At 35.0% G+C, this 22433-nt stretch overlaps 4 protein-coding genes across 7 annotated transcripts; 2 read left to right on the forward strand and 2 right to left on the reverse strand.

Annotated features, from left to right (window-relative positions):
* Positions 1-271: 271 nt before the first annotated feature.
* Positions 272-3918, reverse strand: LOC119635124. Its single transcript, XM_038029715.1, has 4 exons — positions 3853-3918; positions 3734-3787; positions 2304-3679; positions 272-1580 (listed from the first exon to the last, which is right to left on the reverse strand). The coding sequence occupies exons 2-4, from the start codon at positions 3760-3762 to the stop codon at positions 745-747; spliced, it is 2241 nt and encodes a 746-aa protein (XP_037885643.1). The 5' UTR covers positions 3763-3787; positions 3853-3918; the 3' UTR covers positions 272-744.
* Positions 3919-4741: 823 nt separating this feature from the next.
* Positions 4742-17702, forward strand: LOC119635129 (cholesterol 7-desaturase). Of its 2 annotated transcripts, XM_038029723.1 has the most exons (8): positions 10871-10895; positions 12883-13399; positions 14161-14363; positions 15240-15630; positions 15697-16003; positions 16593-16704; positions 16770-16943; positions 17518-17702. In XM_038029723.1, the coding sequence occupies exons 3-8, from the start codon at positions 14178-14180 to the stop codon at positions 17677-17679; spliced, it is 1332 nt and encodes a 443-aa protein (XP_037885651.1). In that variant the 5' UTR covers positions 10871-10895; positions 12883-13399; positions 14161-14177; the 3' UTR covers positions 17680-17702. The 2 variants fall into 2 exon arrangements, with proteins under 2 accessions (XP_037885652.1, XP_037885651.1); XM_038029724.1 differs by lacking the exons at positions 10871-10895; positions 12883-13399 and adding an exon at positions 4742-4928.
* On the forward strand, positions 6256-8522 carry LOC119635127 (cytochrome P450 307a1-like). The gene is made up of 2 exons (XM_038029718.1): positions 6256-6782; positions 6847-8522. The coding sequence occupies exons 1-2, from the start codon at positions 6377-6379 to the stop codon at positions 8160-8162; spliced, it is 1722 nt and encodes a 573-aa protein (XP_037885646.1). The 5' UTR covers positions 6256-6376; the 3' UTR covers positions 8163-8522.
* LOC119635125 (xaa-Pro aminopeptidase ApepP) lies at positions 17673-21808 on the reverse strand. Of its 3 annotated transcripts, XR_005247022.1 has the most exons (12): positions 21660-21808; positions 21173-21601; positions 20403-20606; positions 20140-20336; positions 19438-19527; positions 19205-19386; positions 18908-19057; positions 18714-18843; positions 18478-18655; positions 18237-18412; positions 17825-18182; positions 17673-17763 (listed from the first exon to the last, which is right to left on the reverse strand). XR_005247022.1 is itself a non-coding variant. In XM_038029716.1 (11 exons), exons 2-11 carry the CDS (start codon positions 21591-21593, stop codon positions 18066-18068), a joined length of 1845 nt encoding a protein of 614 aa, XP_037885644.1. In that variant the 5' UTR covers positions 21594-21601; positions 21660-21808; the 3' UTR covers positions 17690-18065. The 3 variants fall into 3 exon arrangements, 2 of the variants coding, with proteins under 2 accessions (XP_037885644.1, XP_037885645.1); XM_038029716.1 differs by having other exon boundaries at positions 17690-18182; XM_038029717.1 differs by having other exon boundaries at positions 17690-18182; positions 21173-21606.
* Between the last annotated feature and the right edge of the window lie 625 nt (positions 21809-22433).

Below are 22433 nucleotides of genomic sequence, written 5' to 3' on the forward strand. Positions count from 1 at the left end.
TATGACTTATGTCAAAAGAAAATTTCGAATAAACCCATTAACTTTACATTAAACGCAACATGCCACATGTAGTCAATAATTGACAGTATCCGTATTGTTTGCGATGATGAGCTTGTAGTTCCTAAATAAGTTAAGGTTATTTATTTCGGATAAAGAAATATTCTGCCTTTGCTAATGTAAAAATAAACCACTTGTGCCATGTAACCAAACAATTGATATTTTTATTATATTTAAAATAGCTATAGAAATATCGCAAAAAAAGAACGAGCAGTTGTTTTAATAAAATAGAAACACGAGCCCCTTTAATGTAGTTTAAATAGCTATACACATTACATGTAACAAATAATTAGATAAAACATAGACACAATTTTTTTGATATCATCAAATTTGCCTTTTTGACCTAAATAATATAAAGTTAATTAAATTTGAACTAGATGAAAAACAGCCTTTGTATTTATATAACTTTTAACAAAGTTATCCCCATTAATTCAATGATTTGTGATATTCGAAACTATATAAAATACCGTTAAGTATAGGAGGTGCACTTAAATGATATAAAAATGAAGTTGTAAAATTTTTTATGTGTATTTAAATTATTTAGTGTGGCTCGAAAATTAAAATTAAATAAGTACACATAAAACACAATGATGGATTAATACACATATGTACAAAAAAAAAAGAAAGGATATGGAGCATCTTACCTCCATATATTCACGACAATAATTTAAGTTAAAATAGTAAAAGTCATTTTGAACGTTTTGTTCCGGTATTTGAAATTGATCGACCAGTCGATCGTCGGGTTTGGGATCGAGTTATGGGCCTTGGTTTTTGTTTACTAATAGGCGACTCTTGAACATGAGAATTTACCATCTTGGGCAATAAATTATTGCACTGAGAACGTCCACCCTCATTTAATATTGATAGAGATTGCAACTCATCAGAACTCTTTTTCGAATTCTCATTCGTATTGCTTTCGCCGTTGGATTGGCTTTCAGCTAAAACAATTGATAACGTGTCGCTTTTGTCCTTATGTGAAGAATTAATACAACGTTTAGTATGTATTGCTAGGGATCGAGAGGTTTTAAAAATTTTTTTGCATTTCGTGCACTTAAAAGATTTTGCTGCTGGCGTTTGATCATCGCGCCTGGCACTTTCTTCTGAATCCGAGTCTGTACTGTATGTCCAAACACTTTTGTTAATAGCCAAATGAGAGCGAGCTTTACGCATAGCAATCGGGACAGAAATTTTTTCGTTAAATGAAATTGAACTTTCTTGTAATTCTTTACGTGGTGATTGATCAATGCCTCGATAAACTTTCTTTGCAATCGAAGCAATAGGCTGTGCTACAGGCGGCGTTATCTGATAATTTCTTTTGCTACCGACAGCAACAACAGCGACAGGCTTTTTTTTACGCCGAAATATCTCATCTAATTCAGGTAATTCCATTTCTGAGTAAGGGTCCTGTGTACCCTCGTTTTTACTCTCTTTCTCATGATCTTCAACAACGGCTTGGATTGGAACGGAGTCTTCTACAACATTACCAACAGCGTGTTGTGTCTCAAAAATCACGTTCTCTGAACCTACGGGAATATGAAAAATCCGAATTTTTTAGCGATATTTGTTTATTCGAATGTTGCGAAAAAGCTTAGAAATTCATATAACCATCGACGTGATAATCGGGCTTTCAATAGACGGAAAGAGGGATGAATATGTTAAGCCGAGCTCCCTGTTCGCGCTGTTTAAACTCAGTGGTAAGAATTTATTTTGGAAATAGCGTAAAACGGCAAATTGCGATAATAATCGAGCTCTTCATCAATTTTACTTTCGTAATTATAAAAACAGAAAACTTTTATACACTTCACATAGGAGAACATTAACAATTATCACCGCTTAGTGTGACGCAGTTTACTTGAAAATATTTTATTGCTTTTTAATAAATTTCAATTAGACAAATAACAGCCAAGCTTCAAAGCAAGCAAAGGTGATCCAAAAGTTTCTCCATAACGAGTAAGGTGCAGTTTTTAGATAATTTTTGCGACCCTTGAGATCGTCCAAGGATTTACGCTCGGATATTGCTCATTTTTATTGACAATTGGCTTTATTGCTATTACACTTTGAAATTTGGGAGTAGTTATCTACTTACCTAACTATTAAGCTTATATATATACATTTCCAAAGCAAGAAATGGCTTCACATATTTTCTATGTTAGTCTACAAAACTTGGGTGAAGGACTTAATAGTCGATACAAAAAGTGATATTTTTACTTTCAGTTTGCGATGAATTAATTTAGTAAAAAATTTACCTGGAATTATTTGTAATTTTTGTTTTCTACGATTTTTACTTCGATTTTCGGATCTTGAGCGTTCTTTAATCATCGGTATGTTGGTAAGATTATAATTAAAATTGGAGAAATCATCAAAAAGATGTGTAGTCTGATCACACTCTTTTTCAACGCTATCTTTTCCAGCATTTTCATCCCGCTGGACAGCTTTGCTAGCAAGGCTAGCCGGATTATCTTGGGAGCAGTCAATCACATCAGTTGAATTTTGATGGGTAATAGTTTGTGTCGTTGAGGCGAACGAAATGCGTTTGGACGCAACTAACTTGCGTGTACGTAGTGGATGCATTACAACCATTTCAGGTGGCTGAATCAGCTGGTTGCGGGGAAATATCGACCCCCAGTGCATACCATTCCTATCTAAAGCGTTTGGCAATGGGTGTTGCTGCGGATCTTCCGATAAATTTCTTTGCATTGTTGCATCCTTTGGAGCATTCGAAGGTGGTCGACCTTCAGCTTCATCAAATGTTGAACTGTTATTAAAAACATTATTGGAACTTATTTGAAAATTGCTTCCAAACTTCCATTGCACTTGTTCGATTGATTCCGGTTTAGCTTCTAAATCTTTATGGGGAACTTCCGCGGCTTTCGTAGTAGGAACGTCTTGAACATGTGCTGAGCTATGGCTAGCAAAAAAGTTATCCCCCATTGGAATCGATGGTGAGGCAATCGAAGAAGATCCGTAGAATTGCACTGTATTAGGGAAATGCGCTGAATAATTTGAATTCATTTGATTTGCGGCATTAATAGGGAGAGGTGCCATACCAGACATACGGCTTATGCTTTGAATGGAGGGGGACATGTAGGCCACTTGCTGCTGTTGCTGTTCTGAATTGAAAAGCCACTGATTCAAATTTGAAGGATATTCCGGTCCAATGTATGTGCAATCAGATGTAGTGAATTCAACTCCATTTTCGGTCATCAAAGCAGAATGTTCTGGTTGAGTCTCCATGTCATAAATACTTACTGATTCCAAAGATGGACGAAGTTTGATATCCTGGTTTGCATTTGCGTATGGAGTGGGCATGGGAAGATTGATAAAACTCGCCTCTCTTTGCCCGAGCCAAGAACAACTAATAGCAGGCCTACTAAGCTGCTGAGACTGCTGTTGCTGGGACGACCCTGATTGGTCTGAATAAAAACTTTTCCCAAATTCATTTAGATCGCCTAAAATATCATTCATAGGACTTAAAAATGCGGATGAGTCATGGCAATCAGAGATTGGTTCGATCGAGTTTAGAATACTCTCCTCCGATTCCAGTAAAACACGTTCCACATCGCTATTACTAAAGTCAGTTCTGCTCATAAAACTCAGATCAATCGTGTCTGCCTCGCTTGATCTGAATAAAAAATGTTTTAAATTTTAATCTCTATTTGATGTCACGAAAACCTACTCGTTCATTTGATAACCAAATTCTCCCATTGACTTGATTAACAGCCCCTCCCTACTGTAAATGTAAAAGCAGTGAGAAAAAAATGCCAAGAAATTACACTGAAACGAATAACGGTTTACAGTCGAGTTATGAGCTGCACATTTCCGTATTGGACGTCATAAACGGTATAAGTAAAGAAGCTGCCAGGTTTTACGCATTTATTGTAAAATAAATATCCAAGTTTTCGCAATACGATTAGCTAAATTAGGCACTACGTTAAAAATTCAAAATTGATATCAATTCCATTTTCATTTGATGGCTATTTTCAGGCATAGCGAGTACACACATATTAAATATGCAAAGAGCTCGAGTAAAGCACTTATGTTATTTCTACTTTTAAGAACTCCTTTCCTTATCCAAAAATGATTGCAAACAATAGAGATGTTTACACTTGAGAAAAGTTGGAAATTGTATGGCAATTATTAAAGAGAACCAATAACTAGAGAAGACAAGATTATTTTTAAAATACAAGGCTGGGAATATTTTAGGGACTTTGAATGATTCGTTAAGGTAATACACTTAACAATTTGTGCACTTGCTCTTACATTTTCATTATACGCTTTGTTGTATCTTGATGTGACGTAATGCTACAGGGCCATATTGTTTTAAGTGCGTACGCTCCTGCACTACCTGTTATTTTAAAAATGTTCTTGTGCTCTTCTGTCATTTTCTTTTGGACTCTGGATCATATTGATAAAGTTGCTAAAGTTGTTGATATTTGTTATTTGAAGTTTGGTTTCGTTCAATTCGATTTTGAAGTTTTACAAATACTTTCGTTGAATGCATTTTGCAAATGATGAACAAAAGTTTTGTAATTTTATTGCCTGTTAAACATAATTTTCGTGTAAAAAAGTTAACAAATAAGATTTTATTTGCCTGCCTGTTGCTTGAAATTTCTTAAATTCTCAAACCTATTATACAGAAAACAAGAGAAACAGCTTAAGAAAGTGTAGAGGAGGAAAATATTTTTATCGTTTATACACATTCTATTGTACTAGCCAAATACGTTTAAGAAGATAGTGAAGATACGTTTAAGTAGAAGACTCCTTCCTAAACGAGTACAACTGAGGCGGTGTATACTCATCACCATCATCATCATCATCATCATCATCATTTTTGGTATTGAGTGATATTGTTAATCCATAAAAGAACAACAGTAAGTGCAACTTATTATACTTCTCTTTACCATTAAAAGTAATGACTTCCAAATGATTTTTGTTTCAAAATACGGCGAGAGAGAAGTTTGTGTGGCGTCCATTTTTTTGATCTACGTCATGTTTACATATATTCTATTTATTTATTTTTTTATTGAAGGAGATTTTCTCTTACTCTCCTATTAGAAAAGTGGACAATCCGCATATTTTCTTTCAAGTCATTACACAAAAAATAACACCTTCTCTATTACATCCTTCAATTTTCCCTTTACGTTAGAAAGAATGGAAAAAGTAACCAGGATAATTTCAAAATAAGTAATTAGGCGAGTTTCAACAGTCAACGAGACTGCTATACATATTTATTATTATAATATTTTATGTCCAAAAAGATCCTTCGCGCATTTGACAAGATTCGTTTACGAAATATTTGTCCGAACAGATGCAAGTATTTCTGTTTTCAAGCTAAACATTAACCGATAGAAATTTGGGTACGTAATTACAAATCATTCATTTGAATACTCCACACATCTGCGCGTGCTGTTACTGAAATTTAAATTCGTAATTTCCTCGTTCTATTTAGGGCAAGATGAGTGGAGTTTAAAAATTGTTACTGAAATGGCTTAAACTTATCTCGAAATTCTTTCATCTGTAATCAAAGCATTTTGAAAAGGCAACATGCTCCTCTCGTCAGCATGGCCCACAGTTGCTTGTTTATCTAAAAATTGAATGAATCGTCGGCAATATTTCTGTGATATTTCTGACATGACCGACTCACAGAAGAAGATAGTTTTAGGTTTAAGTTTGGAATTTTCATTTTTTGATTTGCGTAAGATTAATAATCCATTAGTCCCTATCAATATTCTATATAATTTACTTTTGATTGGTGATATCCAAGATCTACCGGCAAGGCGTTACCGTTTTTCTTACTTTTTCTCTGATAATTTGAATACGTAAAAAGATACTTGCTTAATCTGAACATATATGCTATGACATATAAATGCATTTAAATGATATACTCTACATATATATATACAAATTGCTTGCTATATATACGTTAGGTGAGTTGAATATGATTAAAACTTATGTAAATCAGCTTTCTTGCCACTTTGATATATACATGCATACGTATTGTCAAAGTACCGCTTCAATTTGGATATGAGATTTCGAGAGGATAAGTAATTCTCTATACATATATGTCTATACATATCAATGATCATCCATCGCGAGCATATTGCATAAATAAAACGAAACGCGAGGTGTAGCCGTTGTTTTCTTCATTGATGGCATATTTAATGAGCAACGTTAACCGAAAAGGTCTATAAAAGAAGAGTCGAATAGCAGAAGTATTTTAGTTAAGAATAAAATCTGAAAGGTGCGCTCGATTAAACTCTATTATATTGTTATTGTATTACTTATTTGGTCAAATATCATCAATTTGAAAACATATACAATGTTATTGGTTCCGGTGATTCTGCTGAGTGCAGTATTTATTCTGTTTGTTGGGCTTTATACGCGAATGTTATTTAATCACCTGCGTAAAGTCAAAATCGTCAAAGTTACGTCGAATAGCGGTGAACGGTTTGTTGAGGAGTACAAACAAGCACCCGGTCCTTTACCGTGGCCAATTATTGGTAACTTGCACTTGCTGTTGCGTTTCAGTTTTCCGTTCGACGCATTTACACAATTGTCGAAAGAATTAGGTGACATTTACAGTCTCACAATTGGATCTACCCGCTGCTTAGTCGTCAATAATTTAGACGTAATGAAAGAAGTTTTAAATCAAAATGGAAAGTTTTTCGGGGGTCGGCCAGACTTTTTACGCTATCACAAACTATTCGGTGGAGATCGTAATAATTGTAAGAAATTTTTTCCATATTGTCATTTCTATTGAATTTTTAGCACGATTGTAAATTGTTGCAGCACTGGCCCTCTGCGACTGGTCGCCTCTTCAAGAGAAGCGACGAAACTTAGCTCGAAGTCATTGTTCCCCTCGCGAACCGACTTCTCATTTTAAAAAAATGTCTGATGTGGGTTGCTTTGAAATCGATGAATTTGTGAGCAAACTTAACGGTGAAATCGACAAAGGAGGAGAGCTTGAAATTAAGCCCATTCTCCAGCAAACGTGCGCCAATATGTTCTCCCATTACATGTGTTCGGTTCGATTTGAGTACGACGACAAAGATTTCCAAAAAGTCGTAGAATGTTTCGATGAAATATTTTGGGAAATTAATCATGGCTGCCCACACGATTTTTTCCCCTCATTAGCTCCATTTTATCGCAAGCACACCACAACCATCGTTAATTGGTCTGCTACGATTCGCTGCTTTATTTTGCAGCGTATAATGCACGAAAGAGAAATTAACATAGATTCGGAAGAAAGCGAAAGGCATGAAAGGGATTTTACGGATGCTATCATAAACAACCTTGCTGAGAGTGAAAATGTGACACATGACACAGTCCTTTTCATGTTGGAAGATTTCATCGGCGGACATTCGGCTGTGGGGAATCTTGTTTTGCTAGCTCTCGGTCACGTTGCCAAAAATCCTCTTATCGGAGAAAGAATACAAGAAGAAGCGGACGATATTTGCGAAACTGCCAATAGAAAAATCAGCCTTTATGACATGGCAAGAATGCCGTATACAATGGCTACTATATATGAAGTTTTGCGGCATTCATCTTCGCCAATTGTGCCGCATGTGGCCACTGACGATGTTGTCATTTCTGGATATGGCGTTACAAAGGGCACTGTAGTCTTCATAAATAACTATAAGTTGAATACAAGTTCAGAACTCTGGGAGAATCCAGAAATGTTTGATCCCGAGCGCTTTCTCGAAAGGACATCACAAACAAATGCTCAGAAGTCTGTGGGCAAAAGCTTCTCCATTCGACGAAACTCGGAAGGTTCGGATTCAGGTGTCGAATTGGAGAAGGCCGGAAAATCGTCCGCAACCAACTTGATACAAAAACAGCAAAAAGCTGAAAAAACTGACGCAGGAAAAGAAAGGGCACGACTGAAAGCCAATATTCCGCACTTTATACCTTTCAGCATAGGAAAGCGAACTTGCATTGGGCAAAATTTGTTACGTCGCTTCGCGTTCATTCTTTTGGCGAACATTTTGCAACGATATGAGGTGAGTTCCCGAAATGTGTCTGCGATTACAACTAGGCCCGCATGTGTTGCCTTGCCAGTGAAAACGTATCCGCTAGTATTTACACCTCGTGCTCGTATTAAATGATGCAACAGAGATATATATGTATAATTATAATTAGTTCAATATAATTCACATTTGGTACGAATTAGGAAAATTGTGGTTCAGGGGAAAATTGTAATGGTTCAGATAACACAAATACTGTTCTCTGGTATATTTTATCATTTGCTTGTTAGAGTCACATGAAAGAAGATTAAGTGTGCTATGTAGTTTTTTCACGTGTAAGACTGAGTTTATGCTCTAAAATATAAATACGAAATATGAAGCTAAGCTTGCGGCTTAGACTAGAAGTTAAGCAAAGCAATAAACTGATGAAATATGCTCTTTTAATTTATTAATCTGAGAGAAGAATTCTTGTTATTTCCATTTACGAAACGAGAACTGAAGTCCCCATTATCAAGGGCTAAGAATAGCTTGAAGAAACTGTATTGTAAATAAATAGTTCAATGGGTAATAAAATTTAAGAAACAGTTCAGAATTATGTATGAATAATCACCACAGTTTGGATGAGTGAATGCAAATAAATTATGACGACAACTTAAATGCGATGCTACTGCCGTTGTTTTTATTCAAATAAAAGTCGTTGTGTAGTTTCGGTTCGACTATTCGATAGAGAACAAAAAGTTTACGGCAGCGTTCGGTAGTAGATGTTCGTCCCATTTGCAGCCCTTTTCATTCCTGCCAGACTGAAAATCATTGTGAATAATTCTAGAATAGCAGTTTCGTACATTATAGCAAATTAAGTCAATCAAGGTAAATAAGGTCAAAGCTAAGGAAAGACCAGTCCTAAAAACCGCATTAAACCGCAATTGCAAGAGAAGAACTCGGAGACTATCGACCTCTCCAGTTTTCACTAGTCGAAAACTGGAACCATGTGTATAAACTTCTTACATCATTCATCCAGAATCGATTTTATCGATGTTATCAATGATTGTCAATGAAGCCGAGTTTGAAAGCAAAACTTCGGGAGCAATTCGTCTAAAGATATTTTTTATATTCGAAGAAACTGAATACGATAGCTCTCTCTCTCTCTCTCTCGCTTACACGCGCGAGCGCATCCTCGAGTGGTCCTAGTCATAAAAATGACAGCAGTCTAATATCTTCTTTGGCAAGCAATTGCTACCATTTGCAGACTTACTCCGCAGTTAATCTTCCAATTTAGTAGAATTGCCGGCTGGTTGCTTATGTAAGAGCATTTTGCTCTTTCTTGGCTTTCATTGACTTAGTCTTAATCTTTTTCTCTGCGGTGTGCACTACTGTTAGCTCTCATCACAACAAAGGCTGTATAGGAAAGTGAAATGCCCACAATATAGATTCGCTTTTAAGCGAATTTCAAAATGCTGTTTTTGTGCGAAATTTTGAATTTATAATAAAATTTCTTTAGCGGTTTTCCTTAGAACCTCTTTAAATACTAGTAAAGCCGAATAATTTTAGTGCTTGGTTATAAAATACCCCGCTGAGGAGAACAAAAACAAAAATTTTCGAAATATAGATCACAATTAGCATATTTTTGTGCTCGGGCGTGTCGATTAAAGCAATTTTTATAGCAAACACTGTGGATATTGCATAGGAATGTTCGTAACGACCATGATGATGTTGTCCTCAACAAATTGCTATTGGACTCTCCAGTTAGCGTGAACAGAGAGATTCACTAATTGAAGGCTAAATTTAAGAAAACACCACACGACTTGCCGAGCATTTGAATTTCTCACGAAAAGGATGATGAAAACTATCCATGCATTTCCAGGTAGCACTTTGTCTTTTAGTTTCCAAATTTGGAAATGTGCTGAGCTAATAAGAAAAGCAAATGAAATGAACTCAAAAAAATGGAGTTTGTTCGGCAGGTAAATTCATTAAAAAAAAAAACATAAATAAATAATAATAAAACAAATGAAAATCGTTTAAACCACAATAATGTGAGCTGCGAAGAGCAATTAATAACAAAAAAACAATGCATTTAAGTTTTGCGGGCGTAAATGAAAGAATGAAATGAAAGCTGAAAAGAAGCAATTTTGAGCGTATTACTCGGGAATGAATAATCGTTGCGAGCGGAACCGTGGACTACTAATCCATTGCATTTCTCGAAGAATAACTGCGAAAAAATATAAGCAAATGTGAAAGTTGCGAAAATTGCATGCGTACGAGACGTTGAAGTGGCGTGAAATTATAAGCTTAGTATGCTTTTTATTGTAAAAAATTAAGAAAAAGGAATATGTGCAACAATTACAAGGTAAACAGCGGGTCGTCTGTATACTTTAGCAAATGCTATCACTCGGACAATAAAAAATCCATGTACGAACGTACTTTTAATATTCGCTATTAATTAACGCGAATGATCGTTATGTACGATTCGGGATTAAAAATTATAGAATTAACGTGGATTCAGTGAGTGACGCCTCTTAGTACTTTTGTGCATAAAAAAAGTAAATAAATAAACAAATAAAAAACAAGTTTGGTGACCTATTGGTCTTTGTACATAACCTACTCATCGCTGGAATATCCACGAAGATAAAATACTTGACCTGTTTCCTAAATAGGCCAGTCGATTAAGTAAGAAAGCCATAATAAAAATACAGACAAGCAAGCCTTCGACACCCATATGCGTTATTCATCTCACATTTACGGTTGCCGTTACATTCATAGTTGATAGCTTGAGGGCTACGTAATGATTCCTTCCTAAATGTATGTTGGTTGCATTGCGTTTAGTTTAGAGCGCTCTACCTTGATGCTCCACGAAAATTTAGTTGACACGCTCATAAGGTAGTGTAAGTGTAAGCCCGAATTGATCTCTTGAATTTTTTAAACCAGTCAAGTTGGAATAAAGAATACGTAAGCAATATGCCGCTAATGTGCCAGCATAAATATGCGCTTTTAATTAAATTAAATAATGCGCATACCTGCAACGCAATCCCGGGGGGGGGGGGGATAGATGATTGACTTAAGAGCCCCAATGTTGCCCTTAAGCGTGTAAGCCCGTCAAGCGTGTTTTGCCGATTGGAGATTAATAAATGTTGCTAACTATGAAGAAATGGGTTAAAGATGGCCTTCTATTTCTAAAACTATCTCATACGAATGAGACAATTCTATGCGGTTGTGCACACTGCACAATTTCAAATTCAGTTGCGATAGTCTCTTCGCTTCTTACAGACTTGGAATTACGAAATGTCCGACCACGCAAAAGACCTTTTTTTTGAAAGAGTAGTTTCGCTTTTGTAATGCTTTATTTGTCTGCATTTCGCAGACGGTATATGGGTAAAAGTTGTTTATTTTGTTCTCTTCTCTTATGCATAAATTTGCAGATGTAATGTCAAATTTAAAAGTGTCCGTGCATAGAAGCAAAGGTAATACGTAAGACGTAATATTAACGTCACATTAAACTTTAAAGAAAATTTCAGCTTTTAGCGAATTTTTTGATACTTACTTTGTGCTTGAAGCGAGAGCACATACCAACACAACTGCAAGATAGCGCTAGATTCGTAATATGCTACGTAAGCGCAAATATTCCATTGCATGACTCTTCGGTATGTCGTCCGCGAGATCGCGGCATATGATATGCAATTGTTAGAACGAATAACAAACATGCCTGTACCAATGAAACTCAAATACCACCGGCGAAGTTTGAAATAACGAAAGTTTATGGAAGACAAAATTTGTATATAGGAACGCAAAGAGCAAATGTCCCATTCCTTGCTTCGATTATATATACACGGGTTTGCAGCTTTTTTTTTTCTTTTTTTTTCTTAAACGACTTTATATTCTTTATGCAAATTTTACTGTTCTGCATATTTAAGTTGGGTTGGTACTCCGCATTTATGAGTAGTTGACTTTAAATCCTCATACCCCTACCACTTGTACTTGTCTAGTTCCAGCGAAACGGCACGATGTCCGCTAATGTCCGTCCATCTGCGCAATCAAAGAGCTTAAAACGACGTCTGCAGTTCACAAACAGTCTATAGCAGCACAGAATAACTATTAATGGTTCTCATTTTTTACACGATTACTTTCCTATAAATATAAATCTAAAATTTATCAGGGGCGATATTTTAAAGTATATTATCAATCCTCTCAAAGGAGAAATGACAACTGGATCTGATCTGATCGGATCCTAATTCTTAAGGTGACTCTTAGGCACCTGAGTTTATGAATAGTACGGTTAACGTTCACATTTTGAAATATACATAGAGTCCGATCTAAATTCCCATACATGTTACAAGACCAATGACACGTGATTTCCGATTTTAAACTTCTACAATGGCTTTGAAAACCTGACAGTATCAGACTTTTTCTAATTCCTCTCCCTTCCATATAAGCAAAGCCGTTCAAATACATCTTTGAGTTTGACTTTCATCGCAATAAACGTACGTTGTTTACGTACACATAAGAAAAATTTTATGATTTGTAATGAAAAATTGCGAGAATTCGAAATTAATGCACATTCTGACTCGTGTACCACGGCTCTTTTTAAAGAAAACGAACGTGGAAACGTGCCGATTTGTTGCTTTTGTGCCAATAAATAAAACAGAACTTAAGTAACGAATATGTTTTTTGAATGGTATTAGTTAAAACTGTACAATACAATGTATTCGCCCTGGAGTTTGTGCTTTATAACCAATACTCCGAAATGATATAAGTTAAAATTATAATTTGCGAATAGCTAAGCGGAGTGCTTACCTAGCTACGATATATATATTTTTACATAGATTCACTAAGAATATTGTTATTTACTTTTAAAATATGCCGCTCATAGACACCCCTAGCAGATACCCCAAGGGGACGAATCGCAGTTCGTAGAATGATATGGGAACCTTTGAAAAACATTTTTCGATGTTTTAATGTTAACATGTCCATCCTCTGAGATCGAGTAAAAGGTGCAAGTGAAACCATACGCACGGAAGGATATTTTGTAAAGCAACGGAATCGTGAATCGGCGAATTAAGAAAGTTCATGTGTGTGAAGTCTGCTGAAAAAATGTTCATATGGGTGCTTTTCTCACTCGCGATGTCTGCTGCTGAGAAAGCAAAGAAGCAAATATTGCAAATCGATCTTATGCGTAGCATTGTAATCTCCGTTCATCTATAACATCGACGTACAAAAAATACAAATAAAAATAAAAGCACCTTATACTCGTTAGTTTGTTATAGTTTTGTATTGAATCTTTTTAGATAAAACTGAAGAATTAATTAAAATTATATTAGCATTTATATGTATTGGAGCATATACTGGAAAACCTATAAATGCCGGTCTATCTCTGCAAATGTTCCATTGTAAGTTGAATTTTTCATTGCGCGTGTATTCTATAAATATTTCCGTTGCCCAATTTAATAAATTGTGCTTTAAATCGGCTCTGCCTTCGTCTTTGCATCCGCACCTTCCGTACGCGTTAAAAGTAATTTAAGTATTTGAAGGTAAAATTTCTCGACAAGAAAGTGTTTGAAGAAACAAAGCACAGTCTGACGATAGACTCGATTTTTAACGTCAAACAATTTTATATTTACATTGAATCCGAGTTGACGTAACTAATTCATGATTGGAATAGCTCTTCTAAACTAGTTAGTGTAAAGAGCGAACTTGAAAGCTTTCCTTCTAAGGTGTCAACGGGCAGCCAAAATAGTTTTAGCATAACATTGCATTTATTTAATGCCCATAAGTATTTTTAATGTATCGACTGCAAATTGAAATGTTATTCCAGCAGAGTGACTTTCATTCGCCGAAGCCGCCTTTTCACTGGTTCTGGTTAGCAATATACAATCCTGATCAATTGGTAAATCGATTCAGTTCTCTCTATTGATCCATCTAATAAACCCAGTTCTTACTCTGTCAATCACTCTATCGGTGTGTCCGCCTTTGGAAACTGAAAATGTTCAGAAAACAAATGCTTACCAAAACCAGAAAAAATATTTTACCAGGACAGTATTACGTGTGAAATGCAAAAGTGCAAATAATGTGCATTGTATGTTTAATAATACAAATAAATGTGCATAAGAGATAAACATAACATAAAAATCCAAATTGTATTTGATTGCAGCTCCATCTTGATTGAAAATGAGTGACTGCAATTTAAACGGGACGGATACGTTAAGCCATTTCGATTTGACGTATTTCATTGGGACAACGCATCATACTATTACCAATAATTTTAGCATGTGCTACTACATGTTGTGTGTGATCGTAACTATTCTTGCTATATCAATATACTGCTTGTTTTATATTCCTTGTAGTTGGACAAAGGTAGGTATTTTTTTATATTTTCACGTTTACTAATTCTTATTATGTAAGATGAGGAAGTAATTCCCTCTAATATCGAAGACAACCGAACATATAACCGCTGCCATCATATTTTTATTTTCCTTCCGTCATTTGAACGAGAAGCGAGATCAGATCAGATTGGTTTTAAGCTTGTTTTTATCCAATTTTTATCGCACGTATAGTTTTTCGTTATTATGAAATTACATATTATTAAACAATCGACTCCATTTGTGTTTTGGAATAATTTCCGGACTACAGATAGGAACCAAACATCCAGCATGAAACTGATGATTACGGGTAATGATTCTAAGTAATCGGTTTTTTTATCTATCACCTTTTTTTGGGCTTGTGTTGTGTATTTGTTCTTTGCTTCTGAGCTCATTTTTTGCTTATGACGTCGTTGTTTCGCGGTATCATAAACTAATTTTAATATCCAAGCGGACGATACATTGCTTTTCCTTAAGGGGTTGAAGTACATAAAAAATTCTATTAATATTCTATCGGTATCGGGTCTTATTACAGTACTTGTGTAAAAATGATAAAAATCAGCCATGGGTACCCACGTGAAAATAATTCGCCTGCGCCGTAATAGAGCAATTGAAACAGCAAATAGTAAATGAGCAATGTGACGATATATATTCAAGAGAGCCTATGCCCTGTTACGCTGTTCCTTTTTTTTTTTTATATGCTACAGATCTTTTTACATTAGTTGTGTAAGAATATATGAAGTCCAGTTCTCACAAGGACACATAAGGCATAAAAAATACGGTTATTGACAACATGATATGTACAATATGATATATATGATATGTATAATATGATATACATGAATATGATTTACAATTATTATGTTTTCAGAAAGTTTATGACGGCTATAACTTGGATATCACTGTTGGTCGAAAATGGAACGCGCTTGCGAAAAGGGATGCAATTAACAGAATTAGAAAACTTCGAAAAATAGGTGCTAAGGAGCTACCTCCTCCATATCCAAATGGCTGGTACAGCATACTAGAGTCGTCAGATTTGAAAATGGGTGAAGCAAAAAGCATATTTGCGTTGGGAGAGCATTTGGTTGCTTACCGAACGAGAGAAAGAAACGTGTATGTTTTGGATGCTTACTGTCCACATATGGGTGCTAATTTAGGCGTAGGGGGGCGAGTTATTGATGATCAAATTGAATGCCCATTTCATCAATGGCGTTTTCGTGGTAGTGATGGCAAATGTGTTAACATCCCTTACGCTACGGGCGGTGAGTGCAAAAATATTCTTTTACAAATAAAAACTGTGCGTATCAATCGAATGATTTTTGAAACAGTATGCCAAGGATCTAAACTCCGGACGTGGCTCGTAAGAGAAGTAAATGATAACATTTTCTTATGGTACCACGCTAATCCTGCGGAGACACCGTGGTCCCTACCTGTCATAAAAGAAATTGAAAATGAAGAGTTTGTGTTTCATGGAAGAAATGAGTTTTTTGTGAACTGCCATATTCAAGAAATCCCCGAAAATGGAGCCGACTTAGCCCATTTTAAAGCAATCCACGAGAAAAGTATTTTGGCAGGCGGGATTAATTCGGTTACTAGTAGATGGAAGGGTCCGGGAAGCCATCACTGGCAAGCTGAGTAAGTATGCATTCTAAACTTTCTTATCCTGCACAGAACTTCAAGTTTGATACCGAATTATTTGTAATATTCTCCCGAAATATTTGTCGTAGTGAAGTTTACATCTTGTTCTCTTATTCCATGAAATTCGATAGAATCCTAAAGAAATATTTTGCTTCCACTACAATTTTTGAAACATAGCAATTATTTGCGCGAACAAATTATAAAAGATTATAATATGTTGTGACAATTTTTCCGAGCAATTCCGAGCGTTCAAAAAGTGATCTAAAATCTACACTTTCTTAATATAATTAGTTTAGCAAAGAGAAACAAATTATTATTATACTTTAGGATATGAACGATATGACAGAAAGGACACAATTTCATTGTTCATTCGTTTAACGTAAAGCTTATTTATTTTTAAATTTATATATTATTTAAAAAAACAAAAAATCCTATCAGTGCATACTGCAGTTATTAAGTCAAGTCAATCAATCATTTAGCATCAGTAGTGTCTTAAAAGTTAAACATGATAAACATGTAATTGCTAACTATTGTTCTTTGATTTAAACAAATGTAAATATGCTATGTGTAAAATTATTCGCATCAGATGGAAGCCATGCGAATCACCTTACAAGCACGTTGCAAGAGTGACGCTGAAGCACTCAATTGAAATGACATCTAAGTTGCACATATTCGAAATGGATGTTACAGGAGAACAGGTATTTACATTTCATGTTAACTTTGCTTAATTTTATCTAAGCAAATAGTCTTCGATGGTTTTCAGATTGGCCCTGCATATGTGCAACTTCATATGAAGTCAGCGACATTTGGCAGAATCAAAGTATTGCAAACAATTACACCTGTTGAGCCGTTAATTCAAAAAGTTGTGCATAGATTCTATTCACAACGTATTCTCGCTCCCATTACGAAGTTAGTGTTCTTAGGTGAAAGCGTCATGGTAAGTACAAGAGGAAATGTGGGATGAATGACGAATTTCAATTCGTTTTATATGATAGTAGTCAGAAATGGCTTCCTGCCACTCAAATCCATTGGCGAAGATCGCCCAAAAATATGTTAGAAAGTGTTGTCATTCCTATAATACATTTCGGAAAAAATCCCATTTTTGTAACTGTAAACTTATTGAAATCTTAAGGAATACATCCAGTTTTTATTTCCATCTTCTATTTGTTGCGTCTTTGAGTTTTACTCTTTGCAAGCGAACAACAAAATTTCATTAATACACGGCAATTAAGTGGCTTCCACTCAACCATCCGAAATCAGAAAAAGGAGTTCATTTGCACGGTGCATGATGCACTTTGATCATGTTTGCGTATAATTAATAGTTTGTAGTTTGGGTGAGGAGGTGGGTAAAATTAGAATCTTCAAATGCCGAACTATCCGTGCGAATGTATGCGCAAACTCAAAACATTAGTTGCGAAATTTTCTTCAAAAGCTGAAATACAATTTCTAATTCTTTGCCGAGGATGTATTCTTTTCTTGCTTTTATTGATCGTATATTATCTTTTTTTCAGTTCGAGCGAGATATGATAATGTGGAATCATAAAGCGTTTCGGAAACACCCACAATTAGTGAAGGAGGATAGTGCCATCAAATTATTCCGAAGCTGGTATTTGCAATTTTATTCGGAGAATAGTAAAACTTTTAGTGAAGCATCAGAAAATCTCGATTGGTAACCGCGCAGATTACATCCTCTTTGAAGGCAAATTCAATTCGAAAGATGAATATGCGGCGTAACCATTTAATCTGATGTGAAACATCTGGGAGAAAAGCTGCGAATGATATGTACAAATATACATATATGCTATTAATGTTGCATACTTGATTTAGAGTAGGTGACATAATTTTTAATTAAGTTTTAGTTTAGCATTTTTTGAAATGCATTGTCCACATCCACAATATTCGCCAGCTTAATTTATTGCACGTCTTGTAATAAATAACCGCGAATAGAAGAAAAACATTGTCGAACTTTAAATGGAAAAAATCTTCTTATTTGAATCAAAATAGTAATCATGACGCATAAAGGATTGCATAAAGTCGAAAAAATGCTTAAATCCGTGGGTTAAATTTTTCGCGTCTCTCTTTCCAACCACAACAGGGTCAAATTATCGCCCTCTTCTTTAAGTATTGGGGAAAGTGTATCCCAGACGAGGCGATGGTATTCGTTTAACAGATTTATCTAAAAGAATTCAAACATAGCATGAAATTTAGATAAATATAATTTCGCACTCACTTCGTCCTTCAAAAGCATTTCTTTCTTAACTAATTTTGTTTGTTTGGGACACATGGTTATTGTTTTGAAAGTTAAACCTCCACGACCATTAAAATTACATTTGGTTTCTGCAGGAATAATTTGGACGATATCTTCAATACGAATGCCAAATTCTCCATCCTGGTAATAACCGGGCTCTGTAAATTTGAGTAAATAATTTTTTTTTAATACTAGAAATTGCTGCGCGGGCTTTTTTATTAACCATTTGAAATCATCATGTTTTCTTGTAGACCAGGATCATCCGGCATTAAGCGTATACCCACACCCATTGGACCTTCATGAACATTTAGAAAATGTCCGACTCCATGTCCGGTGCCATGGCCATAATCTAAACCAATATCCCACAGAGCTTTTCTTGCCAAGCTATCTAAAACTTGACCCTACAAAAAATTTGATAAAAGTAGAGACATTATCGGTAATATTTAAAGAATGCATTACTTTCACTTTCCGAGGAAAGATCGTTGCACCTAAGGTTAATTGTCCTCTAAGCACACGAGTATAAGTTTCTTTTTGCCAATCGGTTGGCTCTCCAAAATGCCAAGTACGCGTTACATCTGTTGTACCGTCTCTAAATAGAATGTTGTGCACACATTTAGTTCAAGAAAATATATCTAGTAGCAAATTTTTAATACTTGTACTGCGCTCCAGAATCGCACAAATATATTTCTTTGTCAGCAATCTCACGGTTTGTATCTTCGGCAGGTTTGTAATGTATAATTGAAGCATTGGGTCCTGACGCGCTTATCGTTTCAAAACTTGGACCCATAAAATGCTCTCTTTTGCTGGAATACAATATAATAATTGCGAATATTAATGGGAATAGCAATGATAAAGAAAAATATTCTTAAGGAATGTGGCAATTTTTTTAATTGCATCATTGTACATTTGATGAAGAAGTAAAAATTGCAATTTCACATAATTTTGCTTACGAGCGTAGCTCTTCCAGCTTAATTGCTCCAGAAATTTCACTAACATGCTGTTTATTTAAGACCATGCCTTCGAGCCATGCAAAATATTGGCACAGAGCAACACCATCTCGAATATGACAATTAACAAAACCTTCAACCTCTGCACTGTTTTTAATAGCTTTGCTGAGTGCAATAGGCGTAACCTAAAAGATATATTTACATATTTAAATGAACTTTTAAGAATTTTACCAGACCTCTTGGTGCCGTTTATTCTTCGGAATCATTGAGTTTAAATAGTAACTAGAGTTTGACGATATCCAAATTTTTTCTTCTCCTTTCTTAATCTGCAAATAATAATTTAATAGACGTTATATTTATAGAAAAAACTAAAGTCACTGCTATATATATATATATATATATATATATATAATGAACGACAGAATTTAAAAAAAATATTTTCAAATTCCCTGAAACATGTACCGAATATATTGTAAGTAATAAAAAGGTATTCATCCAAAGTTGCTAAAAATTGCACGAAATGAGGTTATGAAGTTATGAAAAGAACAGATTTTAGTTTTTTTTTTTGTAAGCACATGCTTACTTGTTAATTCTGGGTAGAGACCGCGATAAGTATTTTATGTGTTTGGAGCACATTTGAAATATGGAAACTACTGGCTAAGATGTGGCTTGGTCTTCAAAATATCTTCGCGGCTCTCTTGCCAATGAATGTCGGCTTTTGTTTGTAAACCCAAACTATTCTTATTACACAACGTAAGTCGACAATGTAAATTTATAAAACAATAATTACATAGATTACGAAATATAATTATAATGATTACAATATATTGATTATAATTATTATTATTTCTAATCGCGAATCGTTGTTAAAAGGCATCTATAGAGGAACTCAAGCTACACATATTCGTCGGTTTATTATATTAGAAAGTAATACTTACAAGTTGGTTGAGACGCTCTCCAATTTCTTCATAGGCAAAGATGCTTACTTCAACTCCATTTGCAACCAAATGATCTTTAAAGTCAGAAGGCAATTTCGTTGACGAAACAAAAAACTTAAGTTCATCATGAGTTACAATGAGATAAGCAAAAAAAACGGGATTATAATCGATATCGGATCCACGCAAATTCAGGAACCCTACGTAGTGATAAGAGCACATAAAAACATTAAAAAGAAATAAAGTCAGCTTACGAAGAAACTCACAAGCAACTTCATCCAAGGCACTAACAACTAACAACTGAGTTTTCTTTTCTTCCATTTGACATTTGACATTTCTCCATTTCTCAGCTATCGTTGCTCCAGCAAATTTTAAATCTAGAGTGATAATGGGATTACACGTACGCGCAGGTTGCTCAGCTCCCCAAACGGCATCAACCAAGTTTTCCTCCAAAGGTAATAAAGAACAATCTATATACAAGTTAATATTAAATATTACATTTAAAATTGGCTCCTAGGAGTTTGAAATGATTTACAAGCAAAAATTATGGAAAGTGTAATGCAATATAGGGTATTTACAACTATGTTATATTGGAATTGCAAACGCATCGTTCGCATTGGGCGAACATTTTATACTACATTGTGAATCGAAATATTGCGATTTACTTTACAAAACGCTCTTGACTATGTCTTTGCAAAGACGTGAATTTGCACAAAATTGCGGGAAACCTGAAATCCTTCTTCAGAAATCTTGGAGTGGGAATGTTATTTTTACCAACAGTTCAAAGTAATAATACACATACGCATACGTTATTTGGAAATAACTTTTCTTTTTTGACAAATTGCGCAATGCATGAAAAATGAGCAACGTGAGTCCATTGTGCAATTTTGCCTAATGTACGGGCATAAGTAGGCGTTCTATGCAAATGTGTAGCTCTATATGTATTTTGTATTTGTGGGCTATGGAAAATTGAGAAATGGCACACCGCGTAGAATAGATAAGCAGAAAGTGAAAATAATAAAAATCGTCTGATTACCAGCAGCTATGAGTTCCTTGTGTATAGGTTGCCATCGGCGGAATGATAATAATTTTGGGTCAACTGCTACGACACTCTCCTTTGGTAAATTGCCAGCGAGCCAACTTCCAATACTAGGCGTCGTCGGTAGGCCATCTTTCATAAGGCCCCAGTTCGGATCCAACTGATTTGTTGCTTGCTGATAATAACGTCCATCAGTCCACAACAAGGCTTTGTCAGCCGTTATTACTGCTGTCCCAGCTGATCCATCGAAACCGCTGATGAAAGCGCGACGTTGATCATGTTCGCAAATATATTCACTTCCGTGTGCATCATCGGAAGGCACAATGTATGCCGCCAAAGAAGTCCACTGTCCACCTGTTGGACGTTTCATTAATTTCCGTAGTTGACATAAAATTTCCGTGGTGTCCTTCATTCTCATTCTCTTAACTATACTATAAAATTTTAGCAATAACTAGAACGTTATGTAGCACATTTCAATTTATACCTTTTGCACCGCACAATTAAATTCTGATAAGTTAAGTTGATTTACACCACAATAAATAAAAAAAAAGGAGAACTGATAAATACTAATTATTATGTATAACTTTTGTGTGTAGATATGATGATGAAGTAATATATCATGAAAATGTTTTAAAAACACCTAATATGTTTCGAAGGTATTAGCCACACTGACAATTTTGCAAGGTTGCTTATTAAGTTAATAATACTTTTTTATGCTTGCTTTAGAATAGTATAGGGCGAAATCCCTATAAATATGCTATATAGTACTTGTGGAAATTTGAATTTAGTTAAAATTCTATAGTTGTTTTTCAGATTTCTTCTCCAATCTACTGCGGAATGAAAAGAAAAAATTACAAAAGCGGGAAAAGTACGTATTATGAATTGCCTTTCTAAGACACTTTGAAAAAAAATTGCTAATGGGAATCTTTTTTACAACGAATTCATTTTAGGACTGAAAACTCTTAGTTTTATTTACTATTTTTGTTATTTTTATTATTATTATTAATAATTGTGCTCTGTTTCCAATATATTCTGCAGGAGCTGCTTTTCAAAATGGAAAAAAAATGTCCTAACTCTGATTTCTTAGAAATATGCTATTTTTCGCGCTCTTATGTAAAATCCTTTCTCTATTGGCGAGCATGAAAACTCTTTCGCATCAAAAACAAATTATGTTCCGTCAGTTTTGTGCCCTTTTTGCCTTTTCTGCGAGTAAAATTTACTCTCCTTTTGGATTTTTCTGAGAATAAAATCTACTTTG

The sequence above is a fragment of the Glossina fuscipes genome, unplaced genomic scaffold (genome assembly GCF_014805625.2).
Source record: "Glossina fuscipes isolate IAEA_lab_2018 unplaced genomic scaffold, Yale_Gfus_2 3, whole genome shotgun sequence".
NCBI lineage: Eukaryota > Metazoa > Arthropoda > Insecta > Diptera > Glossinidae > Glossina > Glossina fuscipes.